The 26,020-nt window shown below is 44.5% G+C and overlaps 1 protein-coding gene across 1 annotated transcript; it reads left to right on the forward strand.

Annotated features, from left to right (window-relative positions):
• The first annotated feature begins 8,378 nt into the window (after positions 1-8,378).
• LOC120021183 (probable ATP-dependent RNA helicase DDX52) lies at positions 8,379-25,805 on the forward strand. The gene is made up of 6 exons (XM_038964821.1): positions 8,379-8,484; positions 8,943-9,144; positions 15,455-15,582; positions 15,666-15,851; positions 18,299-18,442; positions 25,653-25,805. Exons 1-6 carry the CDS (start codon positions 8,398-8,400, stop codon positions 25,803-25,805), a joined length of 900 nt encoding a protein of 299 aa, XP_038820749.1. The 5' UTR covers positions 8,379-8,397.
• Positions 25,806-26,020: the final 215 nt, after the last annotated feature.

The raw sequence follows: 26,020 nt of genomic DNA on the forward strand, positions 1-26,020 counted from the left end.
CATGGCTGATTATCTAGCTAGCTAGTGTAACGGATGTGAAATGGCTAGCTAGTTAGCGGTGGTGTGCGCTAGCAGCCTTTCAGTCGGTTACGTCACTTGCTCTGAAACCTAGAAGTAGTGGTTCCCCTTGCTCTGCAAGAGCCGCGGCCTTTGTGGAGCGATGGGTAATGTAAAGGATGGTTTTGTTCTCTTTTAACATAAATATATGCCTTATAGAAGTAGGACATGTTAATCACAAAACATAGTTGTTGTTAATCTGGGGTGTCGACTGCAAACCACAAGGTTGAGACAAGATGGAAAAATGCTGAATAACAAGAAGACAGGAACTGAGGAATGAGTAGAAACCAACAAACCAGCTCAATCTTCACAAGCACCATTCCGGTCATTTGAATCCGGAGTGCTGTGTCTGGACACCACCGATAGGCTAGCAAGTCTAAACCACGCTAAGCCTCTACTGTGACAGGCCAACTCTAAAGTTGGAACTAACTCTGGAACAGTATAAAAGAAGATGTCTGTACTATTTCAGTCAGTTCTCTGCTTTACCCTGCGTGGTGATACAGTGAACCCGTATATCCGAAAATTGCATTTACCATTTATCACTTGTGTTAAATAAATATAATTATAGTATAATCAGTGACTCTGAATCACATTATATCCTGATACCAGATTTGATTGACGCAACCTTTGACAGTAACGATGCTTCGTGAATCTGAATCTGCGAGCGATCTGCTACAGAGAGAATCTGCGAGACCACCTTTTTATCTTGAATAGCTAGCTCAGGGGTTGGCATCTTGAATAGCTAGCTCAGGGGTTGGCATCTTGAATAGCTAGCTCAGGGGTTGGCATCTTGAATAGCTAGCTCAGGGGTTGGCATCTTGAATAGCTAGCTCAGGGGTTGGCATCTTGAATAGCTAGCTCAGGGGTTGGCAACCTTTTTTTTTGTGCTGAGGGGAAATTTACAATTTATTCTACAATTTTCTAACCATTTTCTGCGTGTCAGTTATGATTTTTGTATGTGCATTATAACTAATTGTGTCTATTGAATATCTAATTGCCACACAAACGGAAGAATTCCATGACTCGCTAAACAGAGGCGCTGTCTATTAGCACCACAGAGCTCCGCTATAGGCCTACCTGCATCAGATGAGTGTTGTACCACAGAGCTCCACTATAGACCGCTATAGATGAGCGTTGTACCACAGAGCTCCACTATAGACCGCTATAGATGAGTGTTGTACCACAGAGCTCCACTATAGATGAGTGTTGTACCACAGAGCTCCACTATAGATGAGTGTTGTACCACAGAGCTCCACTATAGATGAGTGTTGTACCACAGAGCTCCACTATAGATGAGCGTTGTACCACAGAGCTCCACTATAGATGAGCGTTGTACCACAGAGCTCCACTATAGACCGCTATAGATGAGCGTTGTACCACAGGGCTCCACTATAGATGAGCGTTGTACCACAGAGCTCCGCTATAGATGAGCGTTGTACCACAGAGCTCCGCTATAGATGAGCGTTGTACCACAGAGCTCCACTATAGATGAGCGTTGTACCACAGAGCTCCACTATAGATGAGCGTTGTACCACAGAGCTCCACTATAGACCGCTATAGATGAGCGTTGTACCACAGGGCTCCACTATAGATGAGCGTTGTACCACAGAGCTCCGCTATAGATGAGCGTTGTACCACAGAGCTCCGCTATAGATGAGCGTTGTACCACAGAGCTCCACTATAGATGAGCGTTGTACCACAGAGCTCCGCTATAGATGAGTGTTGTACCACAGAGCTCCACTATAGATGAGCGTTGTACCACAGAGCTCCACTATAGATGAGCGTTGTACCACAGAGCTCCACTATAGACCGCTATAGATGAGCGTTGTACCACAGAGCTCCACTATAGATGAGTGTTGTACCACAGAGCTCCACTATAGATGAGTGTTGTACCACAGAGCTCCACTATAGATGAGTGTTGTACCACAGAGCTCCACTATAGATGAGCGTTGTACCACAGAGCTCCACTATAGATGAGTGTTGTACCACAGAGCTCCACTATAGACCACTATAGATGAGCGTTGTACCACAGAGCTCCACTATAGACCGCTATAGATGAGTGTTGTACCACAGAGCTCCGCTATAGATGAGTGTTGTACCACAGAGCTCCGCTATAGATGAGCGTTGCTGCAGCAAGCCGCTGTCCAAGGTGTTGAATCCAGCGCGGTCTTCTTCGCTCCTTTTTAAAACGCATCTATAGACCTTTTGTTTTGCACTTCTTGATTTTTGCCATTGTTTGGTCGTGTTTGTTTGGCAGGCGTACTCGATGATGTCATGCCTCTTATTCCATTATGTGTATTTGTCTGCCATGCTGTTGTGGTCCAGCAGTTTTAATGTGATGGGCATTTTAATGTTAATCTCAGCATTTTGAAGTCGGCCTTATTGTGACTTGATGGCCTGTAGTAGTGGCTTTACGTATATTTTGTTTCGTAAAGCTATCTAAAATGTTTGTTTTATTCATGGTTTTGATTTATGGGCAATATTAATTTGATGCGTTTTATAAAGAGAATCAAAACTTCATTTCAAGTGTCTTCTGCTGTTTTTAATTGCATTTAGTTTGTATATGGAAATTGTGTTAGAACACTTGGAAATATGATTTATACATATTTTGTTTATTATAATAATAATGTGTATACATTGCTCCTGTTTCCTGTATATTTGTGGAACAGTCAATATAGGCTCCAGAACTACAAAGGCCAAATAATACATGTGATTAAAAAAAAGAACATTATTGAAAAATACAAGGTTCAATAAATTACAAAAACGACAGACAACTGTTCAGTCTACCAACAGCCCTAGACATAACTGAATTAAAGAAGATATCTTATTTCCATATTTTCAACTCCATATCTGCTGAGAATCTAAGCTTAATTGAAATTTACTGGCGTGAACATTTGAAGTTTATATAATTTTGTATTGAAGATCACACCTTACCAATTTTAGTTCGGTGCTTGTCCCTGCTTTCCATTGCTGAGCCGTGTAATATATGGGCTATATTACATTATAGAGACTTTGAGCTGCACACAGGCCTCGCAGTGGTCCGTTGTCAACCGGCTGCACGAGGGGCTCAGGATTGTCTTCGTGGGTGAAAAGATCTGACCCCATCGATTATGTGAATCCAAATGCTGAAAGCATGGCACATGCAACCATCTTCAAACTGTCCGATTTCACTGGTAGGATCTCCCAACAGTGGATGATGGAGGCCCCTGATCTCTCTCTCAGTCCCTTCTAGTTCTTTCCGCAGCTCTGTGGATTTTGATGACCAAAGGGAGGATGCCTTGAGCTCAATCAGCTGTGTTTCCAAGTCCTCGATCCCCTGAAACACAGACGGATCCAAGTCACTCTCCTCAGTTGTCTGGCTTGATCAAAAAATAAAACATTCGGCCATGTTGCTTGAACTCTGACAGAGAACTCGGACTTCAGCTCCCCCATGTACACTCCGATAACGTCAGCACTGACGGTCTGTCGAGTTGACAGCCCTTTTGAGTTGCTTTGAAGTAGTGGAACGTTCCACTTTGAATATCCCTGCGAGTAGACTTTTCGCTTGGCAACGAATGCCTTCCATGCATGGAACAGATCCACGACGGTTTCCCCTGAGCACGTTGAGGTGACCTGTTATGTCAGTGAGAAACATCCGTTTTACAAGCCAATCGTCATTCTCAAGCTCTGGGTAGTTTTGGCCCTTTTCAGACAGAAAGGCTATAACCGTATCCAAACACTCCACGGACCGTTCCAGAACCTTCCTTCAACTTAACACACCTAACACTGCAGTGAAAAGGCAAGTCTTTGTTCCATCTCTTCCAGCAGTGACTGAAACTGTCTGTGTGTCAAAGATGAACGAACAAGGAAATTCACTATTTTATTTACAGTAGCGATCACGGTACCATTTTAACCACAGTAGCATCACGGTACCATTTTAACCACAGTAGCCATCACGGTACCATTTTAACCACAGTAGCATCACGGTACCATTTTAACCACAGTAGCATCACGGTACCATTTTAACCACAGTAGCATCACGGTACCATTTTAACCACAGTAGCATCACGGTACCATTTTAACCACAGTAGCCATCACGGTACCATTTTAACCACAGTAGCATCACGGTACCATTTTAACCACAGTAGCATCACGGTACCATTTTAACCACAGTAGCATCACGGTACCATTTTAACCACAGTAGCATCACGGTACCATTTTAACCACAGTAGCATCACGGTACCTAAATTTGAATTTTTAAATATTGGAACACAGATTCTCTTGGTGAATGATACCCTGACATTTAACCACGGGGTGGCCAATCTTATCTTCTTCAATCAGCTTTGCAAATCCTTTGTTTCCCCATCATAGCCGGGGCACCATCAGTTGTAATAGTGAATATGTTTTTAATATCGACACCTCTCTCAAAGCTTTTGCTACATCTACCCCTTTAGTAGTACCATGCAGGTAGGTAGGAATGCACCGATATGACATTTTTGGCCGATACTGATTCCCGACATTGACTTCCCCCCCCAAAAAACTGATACCGATACCCGATATTAAACATTTTAGCGGTCTTTTAAGCATTCTAGTACAGTCTAATAGTTAACACACACACATGGAAGCAGCAGTCTAAGGCACTGCATCTCAGTGCAATAGGCGTCACTACAGTCCCTGGTTTGAATCCAGGCTGTATCACATCCGGCCGTGATTGGGAGTCCCATAGGGTGGAGCACAATTGGCCCAGCGCCATCATTTGTGATTAAGAATTTGTTTCTTAACTGACTTGCCTAGTTAAAATACATTTTATTTCTTTATTTTATTTGTTTTTTGAGATGATTGTGTCTTTTGTTAGGCAACCGATCAAATAAAGCCTGTGAATTACAGAGAAAAGCCTCCTTGATATATTCCGACAACAGTTTTACAACAGAGAGAGCGAACGGCCCTTCAGTAAAACTAATACATATTCCTTTGACAGTAAATTAACGGACATCTGCATCATTTTTCTTTGCTGATGATGTTACACCCCTGAAAAAGGGGAGAAATAATCACCAGAGTGATACGGTAATGTTTACTCATACAGAACTTTTAGTGCAATGAGAAAAGACCTCGGTTTCTCCAGGAACTTGAGTGGAGACCAGAGCAATCGATCTCAGGCTCACAGATTAAGAGCATTTAGTAGATCACAGATTAACACTTTTACCCACGACAAAATAAAGTAATCAACATAACGTTTACACATTCCTCTCACAATTCGTACCCTTTGTATGCTTGACTGTTTTTAACACAATTATATAAATGTTATCAATCTATCAACTAATACTGAATGCATGATCTCCTTAACCTTAGATGTTTTAAGATCCTCACATACTATGAACTTAGTAATACTTTAATGTATAACAGGCTATTAGTATTTCCTTTAACCTGTCACACTGACACTTTGCGCCCTGAACTTTTTTTAAATAACAAAAGAAAGCTTGCTAGCTGCTTGCCATGTGAAAACCAGCTACAGGTTGCAACTGGTGTTGGAGCAAAAACCTACAGGAGGGTATCTATCCAGGAACAGGGTTGGAGTTAAAACCTACAGGAGGGTTTCTCTCCAGGAACAGGGTTGGAGTTAAAACCTACAGGAGGGTATCTCTCCAGGAACAGGGTTGGAGTTAAAACCTACAGGAGGGTATCTCTCCAGGAACAGGGTTGGAGTTAAAACCTACAGGAGGGTATCTCTCCTGGAACAGGGTTAGAGTTAAAACCTACAGGATGGTATCTCTCCAGGAACAGGGTTGGAGTTAAAACCTACAGGAGGGTTTCTCTCCAGGAACAGGGTTGGAGTTAAAACCTACAGGAGGGTTTCTCTCCATGAACAGGGTTGGAGTTAAAACCTACAGGAGGGTATCTCTCCAGGAACAGGGTTGGAGTTAAAACCTACAGGAGGGTTTCTCTCCAGGAACAGGGTTGGAGTTAAAACCTACAGGAGGGTATCTATCCAGGAACAGGGTTGGAGTTGAAACCTACAGGAGGGTCTCTCTCCAGGAACAGGGTTGGAGTTAAAACCTACAGGAGGGTTTCTCTCCAGGAACAGGGTTGGAGTTAAAACCTACAGGAGGGTAGCTCTCCAGGAACAGGGTTGGAGTTAAAACCTACAGGAGGGTTTCTCTCCAGGAACAGGGTTGGAGATAAAACCTACAGGAGGGTTTCTCTCCAGGAACAGGGTTGGAGTTAATTAATATTACAGTACTATTAATACTGTTATAGTATTACAATACTATTAATACTGTTATAATAGTACATTTTCTATTATTACTGTTATGATATTACAGTGCTGTTTTGCTACTGCTGTAGAAAGTGATTACAGTGCTACAGTATATTATTATTATCATCATTATCATTATTATTACTTCTGCTACGTCTTTATTGTCATTAAACTGGACCGCTGGGCGCTAGCCCTCGCCCCAGTGTATCTGTGTGTGATGGTATTGTCTGCTGATACCTTGGACAATCCGGCCCCAGTGTATCTGTGTGTGATGGAATTGTCTGCTGATACCTTGGACAATCCGGCCCCAGTGTATCTGTGTGTGATGGTATTATCTGCTGATACCTTGGACAATCCGTTGTAATCACACAGGTCCCGTGTGGCTCAGTTGCTAGAACATGCCGGTTGTAGGCCAGGGTTGTGGGTTCAATTCCCAAGGGGGACCAGTATTATAAAGTATGCTCTCACTACTATAAGTTGCTCTGGATAAGAGCATAGTAAATGGTCTGCCTAGTATGGAATGGTCTGCCTATCCATGTGAGAGACGCAGACTCGGTCTCGACCATTAAGTCTTTATTGAAGACTCATCTCTTCAGTAGGTCCTATGATTGAGTGTAGTCTGGCCCAGTGGTGTGAAGGTGAACGAAAAGGCACCGGAGCGACGAACCGCCCTTGCTGTCTCTGCCTGGCCGGTTCCCTCTCTCCACTGGGATTCTCTGCCTCTAACCCTATTACAAGGGCTGAGTCACTGGCTTACTGGTGCTCTTCCATACCGTCCCTAGGAGGGGTGAGTCACTGATGGGATCTTCCTGTCCGGGTTGGCGCCCCCTTGGGTTCGTGCCGTGGGGGAGATCTTCGTGGGCTATACTCGGACTCAGTAAGTTGGTGGTTGAAGATATCCCTCTAGTGGTGTAGGGGCTGTGCTTTGGCAAAGTGGGTGGGGTTATATCCTGCCTGTTTGGCCCTGTGTATCGTCGGACGGGGCCACAGTGTCTCCCGACCCCTCCTGTTTATGCTGCAGTAGTTTGTGTCGGGGGGCTAGGGTCAGTCTGTTATATCTGGAGGATTTCTCCTGTCTTATCCAGTGTCCTATGTGAATTAAGTATGCACCCTCTAATTCTCTCTCTTCCTCTCCCTCCCCTTCCGGAGGACCTTAGCCCTGAGCCATGCTTCAGGACTACCTGGTCTGATGACTCCTTGCTGTCCCCAGTCCACCTGATCGTGCTGCTGCTCCAGTTTCTACTGTTCTGCCTGCGGCTATGGAACCCTGACCTGTTCAATGGACGTGCTACCTTGACCCGGACCTGCTTTTTTTTGACGATCTACTGTACCTGCTGTCTCTAACTCTGAATGATCGGCTATGAAAAGCCAACTGACATTTACTCCTGAGGTGCTGACCTGTTGCACCCTCGACAACCACTGTGATTATTATTATTTGACCCTGCTGGTCATCTATGAACATTTGAACATCTTGGCCATGTTCTGTTATAATCTCCACCCGGCACAGCCAGAAGAGGACTGGCCACCCCTCATAGCCTGGTTCCTCTCTAGGTTTCTTCCTAGGTTCTGGCCTTTCTAGGGAGTTTTTCCTAGTCACCGTGCTTCTACATCTGCATTGCTTGCTGTTTGGGGTTTTAGGCTGGGTTTCTGTACAGCACTTTGAGATATCAGCTGATGTAAGAAGGGCTATATAAATACATTTGATTTGATTGAGTAAATTGTAAAACATTTCAACTAAATCATTATTAGGTATTCTGTCTCATGACACTAGCTGAATGTTTTCTCTGTTCATTCACAACAACGTCTCGTTAATTAGAGAGGATCTGTAGAGGAAGTTAACACATCACGGTGTTGTTCAATAATAGTGACGTCCTCACTACAAATACTGCCGTTTGAGACATGGAAAATACCAAACGTAACCATGCAAACGAAATACGTTTTACTCTGGTTTCCATATTCCACTGATGAGACAATAGCGACGTTGTGTGGACACAGGAAGTACAACTATGCAAACACATCCAGGCTTTATAATCAAGCGACGAATCACCGGTTGGTTTAACTAGACTGGGATTGAGTCGTCATGCCTTTGTCGTCTCCACGCTGTTTCAATGGACGCGTTCGACTTGTTTCGTAAACTCGGAGCCGGAGCGAAATTTGATTTCAAGAGGTTTGGAAAAGATGCCGAACGATTTAAGGTAATGAGGATGTTGTCCAATATTAATATATTCATGTTCAGCTAGTAGTATTTGAACGCTGCAAAGAGTTGACCGTATAGCCAGCTAGTTAGCTAGCTAATGGCTAGTTAGCTTGTGTATGTCCATGCATGCCTCGATCTGTAGTGATGCAGTCTAGCTAAGTTAGCTAGTTTCAGGTTTAGAATGAATACATCTCAAACTCATTGTTTCGTTTATTCTCATAAATAGATGTCCCGGATATCATATATGCAATGTATTGTTTCTCTGCGGTCTAAAACACCCGGGTAACTTTCGATTGTTTTGGCTAGCTAACATTATTCTGAGAGTTTGTAGTGAGATGTATCAGGACATATATCACATTAGGATTTAGCGGTCTGGGGTTATTGCTAGTAGCTGTCTTCATAGTGTACTCTTGGCATTAACAATAGTTGTATTCGTGGTACGTGTGTGCGTTCCAGGTGGTCAGGTCCCAAGAGAAAGATGTATCTGACCACTATGGGATCGACTTCTTCGGAACCGGAGTAACCCACGGCAACAAGGAGCAGAGAGCGGTGGAGAAGCAAGAAGAGGAGGGAGAGGTAGATGCTGTTGCAGGGAAAAGGAAACTACAGGATGAGGAGAAGACTGCAAAGAAGAAAAAGAAAGCTACTCAGGCTGAAGGTAGTATTTAGAGGCGTGTGTTCTACAGTGCAGTGAACAAGTATTTGCCCCTTTCTGATTCTCTATTTTTTTATACTGAATGTTATCAGATCTTCAACCAAAACCTACTATTAGATGGAGAACCCGTGTTTACAAATTGCAAAAAAAGTGTACTTATGCAATTAACAAAGTTATGTAACACCCAATTCACCTGTGTGAAAAAGTATTTGTCCACTTACACTCAATAACTGGTTGTGCCACCTTTAACTGCAATGACTCCAACCAAACACTTCCTGTAGTTGATCAGTCCACCTTTAGCTGTAATGACTCCAACCAAACACTTCCTGTAGTTATTGATCAGTCCACCTTTAGCTGTAATGACTCCAACCAAACACTTCCTGTAGTTGTTGATCAGTCCACCTTTAGCTGTAAGGACTCCAACCAAACACTTCCTGTAGTTGATCAGTCTCTCACATCGCTGTGGAGGAATTTTGGCCCTCTCTTGAGTGCAGAAATGCTTTAACTTGGTGACATTTGTGGGTTTTCAAGCATGAAATGCTCATTTCAAGTCCTGCAACATCTCAATAGGGATTAGGTCTGGCCTTTGACTGGGCCATTCCAACACTTTAAATGTGTTGCTTTTTAGCCATTTTCATGTCGACTTGATTGTGTGTTTTGGATCATTGCCTTGCTGCACTTCAGCTTCAGCTCACAGACAGATGGCCTGACATTGTCCTGTAGAACTCTCTGATGCGGAGCAGAATTCATGGTTTACTTCATTAATTCAACCATTTCAAAAAACAAGCACACACAAACAGCCATAACTGCATATGATTTAAATCACGGAGGATAACACACAAAGTATGGGCCTTATTTCCATTGCTAAATCATGGAGAATAACACACAATACAGGCTGGGACTTATTTCCATTTTGGACCTCTTGAAACAAGATGGCTCGGCAAGATCCAACACGGTTGAACACATTATGACAGCGAGATAATAAAACAAAGAAGAACCTCTAATCTGGGACACCCTAGCCTCAACAGGCAGAACCATAAATACTCCTGTAAACCAGACCTAGTCTAATCTGGGACACCCTAGCCTCAACAGGCAGAACCATAAATACTCCTGTAAACCAAACCCAGTCTAATCTGGGACACCCTAGCCTCAACAGGCAGAACCATAAATACTCCTGTAAACCAAACCCAGTCTAATCTGGAACACCCAAGCCTCAACAGGCAGAACCATAAATACTCCTGTAAACCAAACCCAGTCTAATCTGGAACACCCAAGCCTCAACAGGCAGAACCATAAATACTCCTGTAAACCAAACCCAGTCTAATCTGGGACACCCTAGCCTCAACAGGCAGCCAGTTTAGTTCCTGAAAGCAGCTCCTGCCTATGTGAGTACGTGGACTCACCTTCAGTACTACCCTGATCAGCTTATTCTGGGCTATCTGGAGCTTCCCCTTCATAAACTTAGATACGCCCCCAAAACCAGGAAGTTCCTTCTATTAAGGCAAGTCGTCCAGGTCCTGAGCCAGCAAAGCATCCCCAAACCATCACACTACCACCACCATGCTGACCCCAAACCATCACACTACCACCACCATGCTGACCCCAAACCATCACACTACCACCACCATGCTGACCCCAAACCATCACACTACCACCACCATGCTGACCCCCAACCATCACACTACCACCACCATGCTGACCCCAAACCATCACACTACCACCACCATGCTGACCCCCAACCATCACACTACCACCACCATGCTGACCCCAAACCATCACAGTACCACCACCACGCTGACCCCTAACCATCACACTACCACCACCATGCTGACCCCAAACCATCACAGTACCACCACCACGCTGACCCCTAACCATCACACTACCACCATCACGCTGACCCCAAACCATCACACTACCACCACCATGCTGACCCCAAACCATCACACTACCACCACCACGCTGACCCCAAACCATCACACTACCACCACCATGCTGACCCCAAACCATCACACTACCACCACCATGCTGACCCCAAACCATCACACTACCACCACCATGCTGACCCCAAACCATCACACTACCACCACCACGCTGACCCCAAACCATCACACTACCACCACCACGCTGACCCCAAACCATCACACTACCACCACCACGCTGACCCCCAACCATCACACTACCACCACCATGCTGACCCCAAACCATCACACTACCACCACCATGCTGGACCCCAAACCATCACACTACCACCACCATGCTGGACCCCAAACCATCACACTACCACCACCATGCTGGACCCCAAACCATCACACTACCACCACCATGCTGACCCCTAACCATCACACTACCACCACCATGCTGGACCCCAAACCATCACACTACCACCACCATGCTGACCCCAAACCATCACACTACCACCACCATGCTGACCCCCAACCATCATACTACCACCACCATGCTGACCCCAAACCATCACACTACCACCACTATGCTGACCCCAAACCATCACACTACCACCACCATGCTGACCCCAAACCATCACACTACCACCACCATGCTGACCCCAAACCATCACACTACCACCACCATGCTGACCCCAAACCATCACACTACCACCACCATGCTGACCCCTAACCATCACACTACCACCACCATGCTGGACCCCAAACCATCACACTACCACCACCATGCTGACCCCAAACCATCACAATACCACCACCATGCTGACCCCAAAACATCACACTACCACCACCATGCTGACCCCAAACCATCACACTACCACCACCATGCTGACCCCCAAACCATCACACTACCACCACCATGCTGACCCCTAACCATCACACTACCACCACCATGCTGACCCCTAACCATCACACTACCACCACCATGCTGACCCCAAACCATCACACTACCACCACCATGCTGATCCCCAACCATCATACTACCACCACCATGCTGACCCCCAACCATCACACTACCACCACCATGCTGACCCCTAACCATCACACTACCACCACCATGCTGACCCCTAACCATCACACTACCACCACCATGCTGACCCCTAACCATCACACTACCACCACCATGCTGGACCCCAAACCATCCCACCACTACCACCACCATGCTGGACCCCAAACCATCCCACTACCGCCATGCTGACCCCTAACCATCACACCACCACCACCATGCTGACCCCAAACCATCACACTACCACCACCATGCTGGACCCCAAACCATCACACTACCACCACCATGCTGGACCCCAAACCATCACACTACCACCATCACGCTGACCCCAAACCATCACACTACCACCACCATGCTGACCCCAAACCATCACACTACCACCACCATGCTGACCCCAAACCATCACACTACCACCACCATGCTGACCCCAAACCATCACACTACCACCACCATGCTGACCCCTAACCATCACACTACCACCACCATGCTGACCCCCAAACCATCACACTACCACCACCATGCTGACCCCCAAACCATCACACTACCACCACCACCATGCTGGACCCCAAACCATCACACTATCACCACCACCATGCTGGACCCCAAACCATCACACTACCACCACCATGCTGACCCCAAACCATCACACTACCACCACCATGATGGACCCCAAATCATCACACTACCACCACCATGCTGACCCCAAACCATCACACTACCACCACCATGCTGACCCCAAACCATCACACTACCACCACCATGCTGACCCCAAACCATCACACTACCACCACCATGCTGACCCCTAACCATCACACTACCACCACCATGCTGACCCCAAACCATCACACTACCACCACCATGCTGACCCCTAACCATCACACTACCACCACCATGCTGACCCCAAACCATCACACTACCACCACCACCATGCTGACCCCTAACCATCACACTACCACCACCATGCTGACCCCAAACCATCACACCACTACCACCATGCTGACCCCAAACATCACACTACCACCACCATGCTGACCCCCAACCATCATACTACCACCACCATGCTGACCCCAAACCATCACACTACCACCACCATGCTGACCCCTAACCATCACACTACCACCACCATGCTGACCCCAAACCATCACACTACCACCACCATGCTGACCCCTAACCATCACACTACCACCACCATGCTGACCCCAAACCATCACACTACCACCACCATGCTGACCCCAAACCATCACACTACCACCACCATGCTGACCCCTAACCATCACACTACCACCACCATGCTGACCCCAAACCATCACACTACCACCACCATGCTGACCCCAAACCATCACACTACCACCACCACGCTGACCCCTAACCATCACACTACCACCACCACGCTGACCCCAAACCATCACACTACCACCACCATGCTGACCCCAAACCATCACACTACCACCACCATGCTGACCCCAAACCATCACACTACCACCACCATGCTGACCCCTAACCATCACACTACCACCACCATGCTGACCCCAAACCATCACACTACCACCACCACCATGCTGACCCCTAACCATCACACTACCACCACCACGCTGACCCCAAACCATCACACCACTACCACCATGCTGACCCCAAACCATCACACTACCACCACCATGCTGACCCCCAACCATCACACTACCACCACCATGCTGACCCCTAACCATCACACTACCACCACCATGCTGACCCCTAACCATCACACTACCACCACCATGCTGACCCCTAACCATCACACTACCACCACCACCATGCTGACCCCTAACCATCACACTACCACCACCACGCTGACCCCAAACCATCACACCACTACCACCATGCTGACCCCAAACATCACACTACCACCACCATGCTGACCCCCAACCATCACACTACCACCACCATGCTGACCCCCAACCATCACACTACCACCACCATGCTGACCCCCAACCATCACACTACCACCACCATGCTGGACCCCAAACCATCACACTACCACCACCACCATGCTGACCCCTAACCATCACACTACCACCACCATGCTGACCCCAAACCATCACACTACCACCACCATGCTGACCCCCAACCATCACACTACCACCACCATGCTGACCCCCAACCATCACACTACCACCACCATGCTGACCCCAAACCATCACACTACCACCACCATGCTGACCCCCAACCATCACACTACCACCACCATGCTGACCCCCAACCATCACACTACCACCACCATGCTGACCCCAAACCATCACACTACCACCACCATGCTGGACCCCTAACCATCACACTACCACCACCATGCTGACCCCTAACCATCACACTACCACCACCATGCTGACCCCTAACCATCACACTACCACCACCATGCTGACCCCTAACCATCACACTACCACCACCATGCTGACCCCAAACCATCACACTACCACCACCACCATGCTGACCCCTAACCATCACACTACCACCACCACGCTGACCCCAAACCATCACACCACTACCACCATGCTGACCCCAAACCATCACACTACCACCACCATGCTGACCCCCAACCATCACACTACCACCACCATGCTGACCCCTAACCATCACACTACCACCACCATGCTGACCCCTAACCATCACACTACCACCACCATGCTGACCCCTAACCATCACACTACCACCACCACCATGCTGACCCCTAACCATCACACTACCACCACCACGCTGACCCCAAACCATCACACCACTACCACCATGCTGACCCCAAACATCACACTACCACCACCATGCTGACCCCCAACCATCACACTACCACCACCATGCTGACCCCCAACCATCACACTACCACCACCATGCTGGACCCCAAACCATCACACTACTACCACCACCATGCTGACCCCCAACCATCACACTACCACCACCATGCTGACCCCAAACCATCACACTACCACCACCACGCTGACCCCAAACCATCACACCACCACCACCCCAATTGGGTGTTACTATTGGGTGACTCTTGGAAGAATATTCTATGGACAGATGATTCAGAATATAACCTTGTTTGGACAACATGGTTCCCATTATGCCTGGCATTGGGTGTTAAATAACTTTGTTTTATAAAATAACTAAAATTAGTGTACATTTTTTGTTGTTGTTATTTGTAAACTCAGGTTCCCTTCTTCAACCAAAACCTAATATTAGATGATCTGATAACATTCAGGCAACGGTAGAGAACTTTCCACAGTGTTCTGTGGGTCTCCAACTGGAGCGGCTTGAATGTATTGTCTTTTAAATGATCCATGAATTAATTCAGCGTTCTGATGGTCCCTGTCGTTTGTTGTAGTGGCGTGTGAGGAGAACGAGGGCATCCTGTGGACCTCCTCTGCAGACAGGAAGTCTAAAGGCTTGAAGGAGGGGAGGGACAGAGACAAGACATCCATGAAGAGACTCCAACACCTCCACCAAGAGAAGGTACACACACACACACACACACACACACAGCTCTTCGCTCCGTCTACCTGTTGAATCTCATCTCTGTGTGTGTGTGTTGTCAGGTGAACCGTGTCCGCACGCAGAATCGTATCAACGTGCACGGCTGTGACGTGCCTGACCCAGTGTGCACGTTCTCCGAGCTGCAGTCCGAGTACAACCTGAACCCACGCGTCCTCCAGAACTTGTCCGCAGCTGGACTCACCATACCCACGCCCATCCAGATGCAGGCTATACCCCTGATGATGCATGTGAGTACACAGAGACTGATGAGTGTATGGATATATAGAATGGAACAGAGACTAAGTGTGGATATATAGAATGGAACACAGAGACTGAGTGTGGATATATAGAATGGAACACAGAGACTGATGAGTGTGTGGATATATAGAATGGAACAGAGACTGATGAGTGTGGATATATAGAATGGAACACAGACTGATGAGTGTGGATATATAGAATGGAACAGAGACTAAGTGTGGATATATAGAATGGAACACAGAGACTGATGAGTGTGGATATATAGAATGGAACAGAGACTGATGAGTGTGGATATATAGAATGGAACACAGAGACTGATGAGTGTGTGGATATATAGAATGGAACAGAGACTGATGAGTGTGGATATATAGAATGGAACACAGACTGATGAGTGTGGATATATAGAATGGAACAGAGACTAAGTGTGGATATATAGAATGGAACACAGAGACTGATGAGTGTGGATATATAGAATGGAACACAGAGACTGATGAGTGTGGATATATAGAATGGAACACAGAGACTGATGAGTGTATGGATATATAGAATGGAACACAGAGACTGAGTGTGTGGATATATAGAATGGAACATAGAGACTGATGAGTGTATGGATATATAGAATGGAACAGAGACTGATGAGTGTGGATATATAGAATGGAACACAGACTGATGAGTGTGGATATATAGAATGGAACACAGAGACTGATGAGTGTATGGATATATAGAATGGAACACAGGGACTGATGAGTGTGTGGATATATAGAATGGAACACAGAGACTAAGTGTGGATATATAGAATGGAACACAGAGACTGATGAGTGTGGATATATAGAATGGAACACAGAGACTGATGAGTGTATGGATATATAGAATGGAACACAGAGACTGATGAGTGTATGGATATATAGAATGGAACACAGAAACTGATGAGTGTATGGATATATAGAATGGAACACAGAGACTGATGAGTGTATGGATATATAGAATGGAACACAGAGACTGATGAGTGTATGGATATATAGAATGGAACACAGAGACTGATGAGTGTATGGATATATAGAATGGAACACAGAGACTGATGAGTGTATGGATATATAGATTGGAACACAGAGACTGATGAGTGTATTTTTTATGAAACCTTTATTTAACCAGAATAGGCTCATTGAGATTTAAAATCTCTTTTTCAAGAGTGTCCTGGCCAAGATAGGCAGCACCAAGTCATTACAAAAATTACAGACAGACAACATGAAAAACTTCAAGTAATCTAGTAAAAACCATTGAATTCACAAGAGTATAACAAAAACAGCAAATTAAAGACATTGACAGGTCAGGGAATCAGCCTCAAGATCATTCATCAGTGATTTAAAAACACCAATCGGAACAAGTTCTTCCAGTTTAAAAGTATTTTGTAAGGCGTTCCAAGACGATGGCGCAGAGTACATAAAATACCTTTTTTACCAAATTCAGTTCGGGACATTTGGAACAGTTAGCAGGATAAAGTCCAGCGAACGAAGAGAGTACCCACCACATTTCTGAACAATAAAAATGCCCAAATAAAAAGGTAGTAAACCCAAAATGGCTTTGTAAATAAATGTATACCAGTGACTGAGCCTACGAGTGACTAGAGAAGGCCAGTCAACCCTGGTATACAAAGTGCAGTGGTGCGTAATGGTTTTGCAGTTTAAAACAAATCTCAAAGTGCCATGGTAAAGGGTGTCAATTGATCTCAAACACTGAGCGAAAGCATTCATTTATAAAATATCCCCATAGTCTAGTAAAGGCATAAATGTAGCTGATACTAGCCTCCTTCTGGCTTCAAAAGAAAAACAGGCCTGATTCCTAAAATAAAATCCCAATTTCAGCTTCAATTCTTTTGTAAGTTGTTGAATATGCAATTTAAAAGAGAGGCCGTCATCAATTAGAATTCCAAGATATTTACATGAGGTTACAACCTCAATCTCCTTGCCCTGACAGGTAGTAACAGGTGAAAGGTTCAGAGGTCTATTTCTTGCTTTAGAAAACACCATTAGTTTAGTTTTGTCAGTATTGAGGATAAGCTTCAATTGACACAAGATATGTTGAACAGTATAAAAAGTTTACAAGTTCTGGAAAGCTTTTGTAAGAGACGAGGCACAACAGTAAATAACAGTATCATCAGCATAAAAATGAAGTTGCGCATTTTGGACATTTTTGTCTAAATCATTTATATAAATAGCGAATAAGAGAGGACCAAGTACAGAGCCTTGGGGCACACCATTTAAGGACAGACAATTTAACAGACATAAGCCCATCAAATTGAGTGCACTGAGTTCTATCAGACAGATAGTTAGCAAACCATGCAACTGCATGCTCATCAGAGACTGAAGAGTGTATGGATATATAGAATGGAACCCTAAACCATATCTTTGTATGTATCTCTCTCTCACCCCTCTCCCAGGGTCGTGAGTTGTTGGCGTGTGCTCCGACAGGTTCGGGGAAGACTCTAGCGTTCTGTCTCCCTCTCCTGACACACCTGAAACAGCCTGCTAACCTTGGCATCAGAGCTCTGGTCATCTCTCCCACCAGGGAACTGGCCAGCCAGGTATACACACATATAGAACCTCCAATTTGTCCGTAATGCCCCATAAACAGATCCATGTCTTGTGGTCGTTGTGCCCTTGGGGTGAGTATAAATAATGATTTCCTGCTGCCAATCGCCTGTGCTCCTCTCACCTCTCACTCACATGGCTCTCTCAGATATCGCAATTGTTATTAGCCAATGCCCGTCACTTGATCGGATCCTTCTCACAGGCATTGCAGCTCCGAAGTAGGTTACACGTGAAGACGGACTCACCTGGGGAGGTTACACGTGAAGACGGACTCACCTGGGGAGGTTACACGTGAAGACGGACTCACCTGGGGAGGTTACACGTGAAGACGGACTCACCTGGGGAGGTTACACGTGAAGACGGACTCACCTGGGGAGGTTACACGTGAAGACGGACTCACCTGGGGAGGTTACACGTGAAGACGGACTCACCTGGGGAGGTTACACGTGAAGACGGACTCACCGGGGGAGGTTACACGTGAAGACGGACTCACCGGGGGAGGTTACACGTGAAGACGGACTCACCTGGGGAGGTTACACGTGAAGACGGACTCACCGGGGGAGGTGACACGTGAAGACGGGCTCACCGGGGGAGGCCACACGTGAAGTGCAACAGGACAGATGGCCTCGGTGCCCTGGCAGATGGCCTCGGTGCCCTGGCAGATGGCCTCGGTGTCCTCCTTGAAGGCCAAATGCCTTGCCCCTAAAATCATGAAATTCCAGGCACCCGCACACACACACATGCATATAAACAAAAAACACCTCAGCAATAGGTGGCACACACCTGTCTATATAAGGTCCCACAGTTGACAGTGAATGTCAGAGCAAAAACCAAGCCATGAGGTCAAAGGAATTGTCTGTAGCGCTCCGAGACAGGATTGTGTCGAGGCACAGATCTGGGGAAGGGTATCAAAACATTTCTGCAGCATTGAAGGTCCCCAAGAACACAGTGGCCTCCATCATTCTTAAATTGAAGATGTTTGGAACCACCAAGACTCCTAGAGCTGACCGGTGAAGCATGGTGGTGGCAGCATCATGCTGTGGGTATTTCTTTCAGCAGCAGGGACTGGGAGACTAGTCAGGATCGAGGCAAAGATGAACGGAGCAAAGTACAGAGAGATCCTTGATGAAAACCTGCTCCAGAGCACTCAGGACCTCAGACTGGGATGAAGGTTCACCTTCCAACAGGACAATGACTCTAAGCACACAGCCAAGACAACGCAGGAGTGGCTTCGGGACAAGTCTCTGAATGTCCTTGAGTGGCCCAGCCAGAACCCGATCGAATGTCACTGGAGATACCTGAAAATAGCTGTACAGCAACGCTCTCCATCCAACCTGACAGAGCTTGAGAGCATCTGCAGAGAAGAATGGGAGAAACGCCCAAAATACTAACTCAAGCGTGTAGTCGCTGCCAAAGGTGCTTCAACAAAGTGCTGAGTAAAGGGTCTGAATACTTGGGATATTTATTTTGTAATTATGGGGTTGTGTGTAGATTGAGGAGAAAACGATTGAATCAATTTTAGAACAAGTCTGTAACGTAACAAAATGTGGAAAAGGTCACGGGGTCTGAATACTTTCCAAAGGCACTGTAAGGAAATCAGTCAATGTAAATAAATTCTTTAGGCCCTAATCTCTAGATTTCACATGACTGGGCAGGGGCGCAGCCATGAGGGCATTGGCCCACCCACTGGGGAGCTGGCCCAACCAATCAGAATACATTTTCCTACAAGGGTTTTATTACAGACAGAAATACTCCTCAGTTTTATCAGCTTTCCGGTTGGCTGGTCTCAGACGATACTCCAGGTGAAGAAGCCGTATGTGGAGGTCCTGGGCTGGCGTGGTTAAACGTGGTCTGCGGTTGTGAGGCAATTTGGATGTAATGACAAATTCTCAAAAATGACTGGTGGCTTATGGTAGAGACATTGACCTTCAATTCTCTGGCAACAGCTTTGGTGGACATTCCTGCAGTCAGCATGCCAATTGCATGCTCTCTCAATACTTGAGACATCTGTGGCGTTGTGTGACAAAACTGCACATTTTAGAGTGGCCTTGTATTGTCCACAGCACAAGGTGCACCTGTGTAATGACCATGCTGTTTAATCAGAGGAGAAATGCTCACTAACAGGGATGGAAACATATTTTTGCACAAACAGTTGAAGAAAATATGTTTTATGTGTGTATGGAACATTTCTGGGATATTTTATTTCAGCTCATGAAACATGGGCCCAACATTTTACATGTTGTGTTCATATAAAAAATAAAAAAATTCACCCATCAACACACAATACCCCATAAGGACAAAGTGAAAACTTGTGTTTTAGAAAATGTTGCACATTTATTGAAATTGAATACAGAAATATCTAATTTACATAAGTATTCACACCCCTGGGTCAATACATGTTAGAATCACCTTTGGCAGCGATTACAGCTGTTTGTCTTTCTGAGTAAGTCTCTAAGAGATTTCCATACCTGGATTGTGAAAAATTTGTCCATTTTTATACTTTTCAAAAATTCTTCAAGCTCTGTCAAATTGGTTGTTGATCATTACTAGACAACTATTTTGAAGTGTTAACGTAGATTTTCAAGTCGATTTAAGTCAAAACTGTAACTAGGCCACTCGGGAACATTCAATGTCTTCTTGGTAAGCAACTCCAGTGTAGATTTGGCCTTGTGTTTTAGGTTATTGTCCTGCTGAAAGGGGAATTCATCCTAGAGGGTTCCCTCTGTCTTCATGGTAAGCAACTCCAGTGTAGATTTGGCCTTGTGTTTTAGGTTATTGTCCTGCTGAAAGGTGAATTCATCCTAGAGGGTTCCCTCTAGGATTTTCCCTGTGCTTAGCTCCATTCCATTTCCCCTTGCTGATGACAAGCACAACCCATAACAGGATGTAGCTGCCACCAGTAATGTGTTGTATTGGATTTGCCCCAAACAAAACACTTTGTATTCAAGACAAAATGTGAATTGCTTTGCCATGTTTTTGCAAGGTTAGTATTGTGGAGTAACTACAATGTTGTTGATCCATCCTCAGTTTCCTCCTATCACAGCCATGTAACTGTTTTAAAGTCACCATTGGCCTCTTGGTGAAATCCCTGAGCTGTTTCCTTCCTCTCCGGCAACTGAGTTAGGAAGGACGCCTGTATCTTTGTAGTGGCTGGGTGTATTGAGACACCATCCGAAGTGTAATTAATAACTTGTTCAAAGGGATGAACAATGTCTGCATTTTTATTTTATTTTGATCCATCTACCAATAGAATGCCCTCTACGAGGCATTGGAAAACCTCCCTGGTCTTTGTGGTTGAAATCCCCAGTTTGAGGGACCTTACAATTATCTGTATGTGTGAGGTACAGAGATGAGGTAGCATTCAAAAATCATGTGAGACACTATTATTGCACACAGTGAGTCCTTGCAACTTATTATGTGACTTGTTAAGCACCTTTTTAGTCCTGAACTTATTGAGGCTTGACATAACAAAGTTAAAAACAGATCGACTCAAGACATTTCAGCTTTTATTTTTTTTAATTCGTTTTGCAAATGTTCTACAAATAAAATTTCACTTTGATCTACACACTACCCCATAATGTCAGTGACACAATCTCAACTTTAAATTCAGTAACACAAAATATGGGAAAATGTCGAGGGGTGTGAATACTTTATGACACGGATATTAAGTGCTCCGCACGTCATCGTTGGAAAACAGTTTCGCTAGTGCAGATTTGAATATGTTCCGGTATACATCCAATAATATTGAGGAGTTTACCACATCAGTCACCGACAACGTCCCCACTGTGACCGTACGTACATATCCCAACCAGAAGCCATGGATTACAGGCAACATCCGTACTGACATCCGTCTAGAGCTGCCGCTTCTAAGGAACGGAACATTCATCCAAACGCTTATAAGAAATCCCGCTAAGACCTCCGAGCCATCAAACCGGCAAAGCGTCAATACAGGACTAAGATCGAATTCTACTACACCTACTCTGACGCTAACTATATGGATAGCAAACTATCACGGATTACAAAGGGAAACCCAGCCTCAAGCCTACCAGATGAGCTAAATGCCTTCTATGCTTGCTTTGAGGCAAGCAACATTGAACCATGCATAAGAGCACCCGCTGTTCCGGTTGACTGTGATCTCTCATTCCGTAGTCGACGTGAGGAATATCTATTTTTATTTTTTGTGAACAGGTTAACATTCACAAGGCCGTAGGGCCTGACAGATTACCAGGACGCGTACTCTGAGCATGTGCTGACCAACTGGCAAGTGTCAACATCTGACCCAGTCTGTAATACCGGCCAAGAGACCGGAGGTGGCAGAACTGAGAAGAGCTTGGACTGGGCTCAAAGGGGGGGCCAAGAGACCGGAGGTGGCAGATCTGAGTGCTCGGTTCGAGGTGTAAGGACCCTAAACAGCTACTACCCCCCCCCCCCAATCCATAAGACTGCTAGATAGTTCGTCTGGGTAGCTATTTGGTTAACTATTTAACTATCTTTTTTTACCCTTTTTGCAACTCTTTTGACTCCTCACATACGCTGCTGTCTATTATCTATCCTTTACCCCTACCTACAGTATACTGCTGTTACTGTCTAGTATCTATTCTTTACCCCTACCTACAGTATACTGCTGTTACTGTCTAGTATCTATTCTTTACCCCTACCTACAGTATACTGCTGTTACTGTCTAGTATCTATTCTTTACCCCTACCTACAGTATACTGCTGTTACTGTCTATTATCTATCCTTTACCCCTACCTACAGTATACTATTGTTACTGTCTATTATCTATCCTTTACCCCTACCTACAGTATACTGCTGTTACTGTCTATTATCTATCCTTTACCCCTACCTACAGTATACTGCTGTTACTGTCTATTATCTATCCTGTACCCCTACCTACAGTATACTGCTGTTACTGTCTAGTATCTATCCTTTACCCCTACCTACAGTATACTGCTGTTACTGTCTATTATCTATCCTTTACCCCAACCTACAGTATACTGCTGCTACTGTCTTATCTATCCTTTACCCCTACCTACAGTATACTGCTGTTACTGTCTATCTATCCTTTACCCCTACCTACAGTATACTGCTGTTACTGTCTATTATCTATCCTTTACCCCTACCTACAGTATACTGCTGTTACTGTCTATTATCTATCCTTTACCCCTACCTACAGTATACTGCTGTTACTGTCTATTATCTATCCTTTACCCCTACCTACAGTATACTGCTGTTACTGTCTATTATCTATCCTTTACCCCTACCTACAGTATACTGCTGTTACTGTCTAGTATCTATCCTTTACCCCTACCTACAGTATACTGCTGTTACTGTCTATTATCTATCCTTTACCCCTACCTACAGTATACTGCTGTTACTGTCTATTATCTATCCTTTACCCCCACCTACAGTATACTGCTGTCACTGTCTAGTATCTATCCTTTACCCCTACCCACAGTATACTGCTGTTACTGTCTATTATCTATCCTTTACCCCTACCTACAGTATACTGCTGCTACTGTCTATTATCTATCCTTTACCCCTACCTACAGTATACTGCTGCTACTGTCTATTATCTATCCTGTTATCTAGTCACTTTTATCCCTACCTATAGGTGCGTACCTCATACCCCTGCACGTCGACTTGGTACTGGTACTCCGTGTATATAGCCAACTTATCGTCAGTCGTTGTGTATTTTTATTCCTTGGGTTATAATTTTTCTATGTTTTTCTCTGCATTGTTGGGAAGGGCCTTTAGGTAAACATTTCACTGTTAGTCTACACCTGTTGTTTACCGAGTATGTGACAAGTACAATTTGATTTGACATTGTTGTATGTGCTTTTTTATGCTGTTAAAATGTAATGTTACTACTGTGTTATAATGTAATGTTACTACTGTGTTGTTGCTGTGTTATAATGTAATGTTACTACTGTGTTAATGTAATGTTACTACTGTGTTGTTGCTGTGTTATAATGTAATGTTACTACTGTGTTAGAATGTAATGTTACTACTGTGTTATGTTGCTGTGTTATAATGTAATGTTACTACTGTGTTAGAATGTAATGTTACTACTGTGTTATAATGTAATGTTACTACTGTGTTGTAATGTAATGTTACTACTGTGTTATAATGTAATGTTACTACTGTGTTATAATGTAATGTTACTACTGTGTTATAATGTAATGTTACTACTGTGTTATAATGTAATGTTACTACTGTGTTATAATGTAATGTTACTACTGTGTTATGTTGCTGTGTTATAATGTAATGTTACTACTGTGTTATAATGTAATGTTACTACTGTGTTATAATGTAATGTTACTACTGTGTTATGTTGCTGTGTTATAATGTAATGTTACTACTGTGTTATGTTGCTGTGTTATAATGTAATGTTACTACTGTGTTATAATGTAATGTTACTACTGTGTTATAATGTAATGTTACTACTGTGTTATAATGTAATGTTACTACTGTGTTATAATGTAATGTTACTACTGTGTTATAATGTAATGTTACTACTGTGTTGTAATGTAATGTTACTACTGTGTTATAATGTAATGTTACTACTGTGTTATAATGTAATGTTACTACTGTGTTGTAATGTAATGTTACTACTGTGTTATAATGTAATGTTACTACTGTGTTATAATGTAATGTTACTACTGTGTTATAATGTAATGTTACTACTGTGTTATAATGTAATGTTACTGCTGTGTTGTAATGTAATGTTACTACTGTGTTATAATGTAATGTTACTACTGTGTTATAATGTAATGTTACTACTGTGTTATAATGTAATGTTACTACTGTGTTATGTTGCTGTGTTATAATGTAATGTTACTACTGTGTTATAATGTAATGTTACTACTGTGTTATAATGTAATGTTACTACTGTGTTATAATGTAATGTTACTACTGTGTTATGTTGCTGTGTTATAATATAATGTTACTACTGTGTTATAATGTAATGTTACTACTGTGTTATATGTAATGTTACTACTGTTATACTGTGTTATATGTAATGTTATATGTTATGTTACTGTGTTAGAATGTAATGTTACTACTGTGTTATGTTGCTGTGTTATAATGTAATGTTACTACTGTGTTATGTTGCTGTGTTATAATGTAATGTTACTGCTGTGTTGTAATGTTACTACTGTTATAATGTGTTATAATGTTGTGTTATGTTATGTTGTTGTGTAGACCCACAGGGAGTTGGTGCGTCTGTCGGAGGGTGTCGGGTTCAGAGTTCACATACTAGACAAGGCCTCCATGGCAGCCAGGAAGCACGCTACCAGCTCTAACAACAAATCCGGTACAAAGACAATATTCAAATCATCTGTAAAATGCACCTGAGACGGAGACCAGCACAACATCCCTCACTCATTTTGTTGTACTACTAAACTTGTTTCTCTCTCCCTTTCTGTTCCCCCCCCCCCCCCTCCCATGTCTCACCCCCCCCCCCCCCCCCTCTCGCTCGTCTGTCTCCCCTCTCGTCTGTTTCCCCTCTCGTCTGTCTCCCCTCTCGTCTTCTCTCCCTCTCCTCTCTGTCTTTTCTCTCTCTCTCTCCT

This window comes from Salvelinus namaycush, chromosome 26 (genome assembly GCF_016432855.1).
Source record: "Salvelinus namaycush isolate Seneca chromosome 26, SaNama_1.0, whole genome shotgun sequence".
In the NCBI taxonomy this organism is placed as follows: domain Eukaryota; kingdom Metazoa; phylum Chordata; class Actinopteri; order Salmoniformes; family Salmonidae; genus Salvelinus; species Salvelinus namaycush.

Excerpts from the sequence above, each read along its gene's own strand:
- LOC120021183 (XM_038964821.1), top strand. The coding sequence starts at position 8,398 with ATGGACGCGTTCGACTTGTTTCGTAAACTCGGAGCCGGAGCGAAATTT. Across the intron at positions 15,583-15,665 it reads AACACCTCCACCAAGAGAAG|GTGAACCGTGTCCGCACGCA; the intron begins GTACACACACAC and ends GTGTGTTGTCAG. Across the intron at positions 15,852-18,298 it reads CTATACCCCTGATGATGCAT|GGTCGTGAGTTGTTGGCGTG; the intron begins GTGAGTACACAG and ends CCCCTCTCCCAG.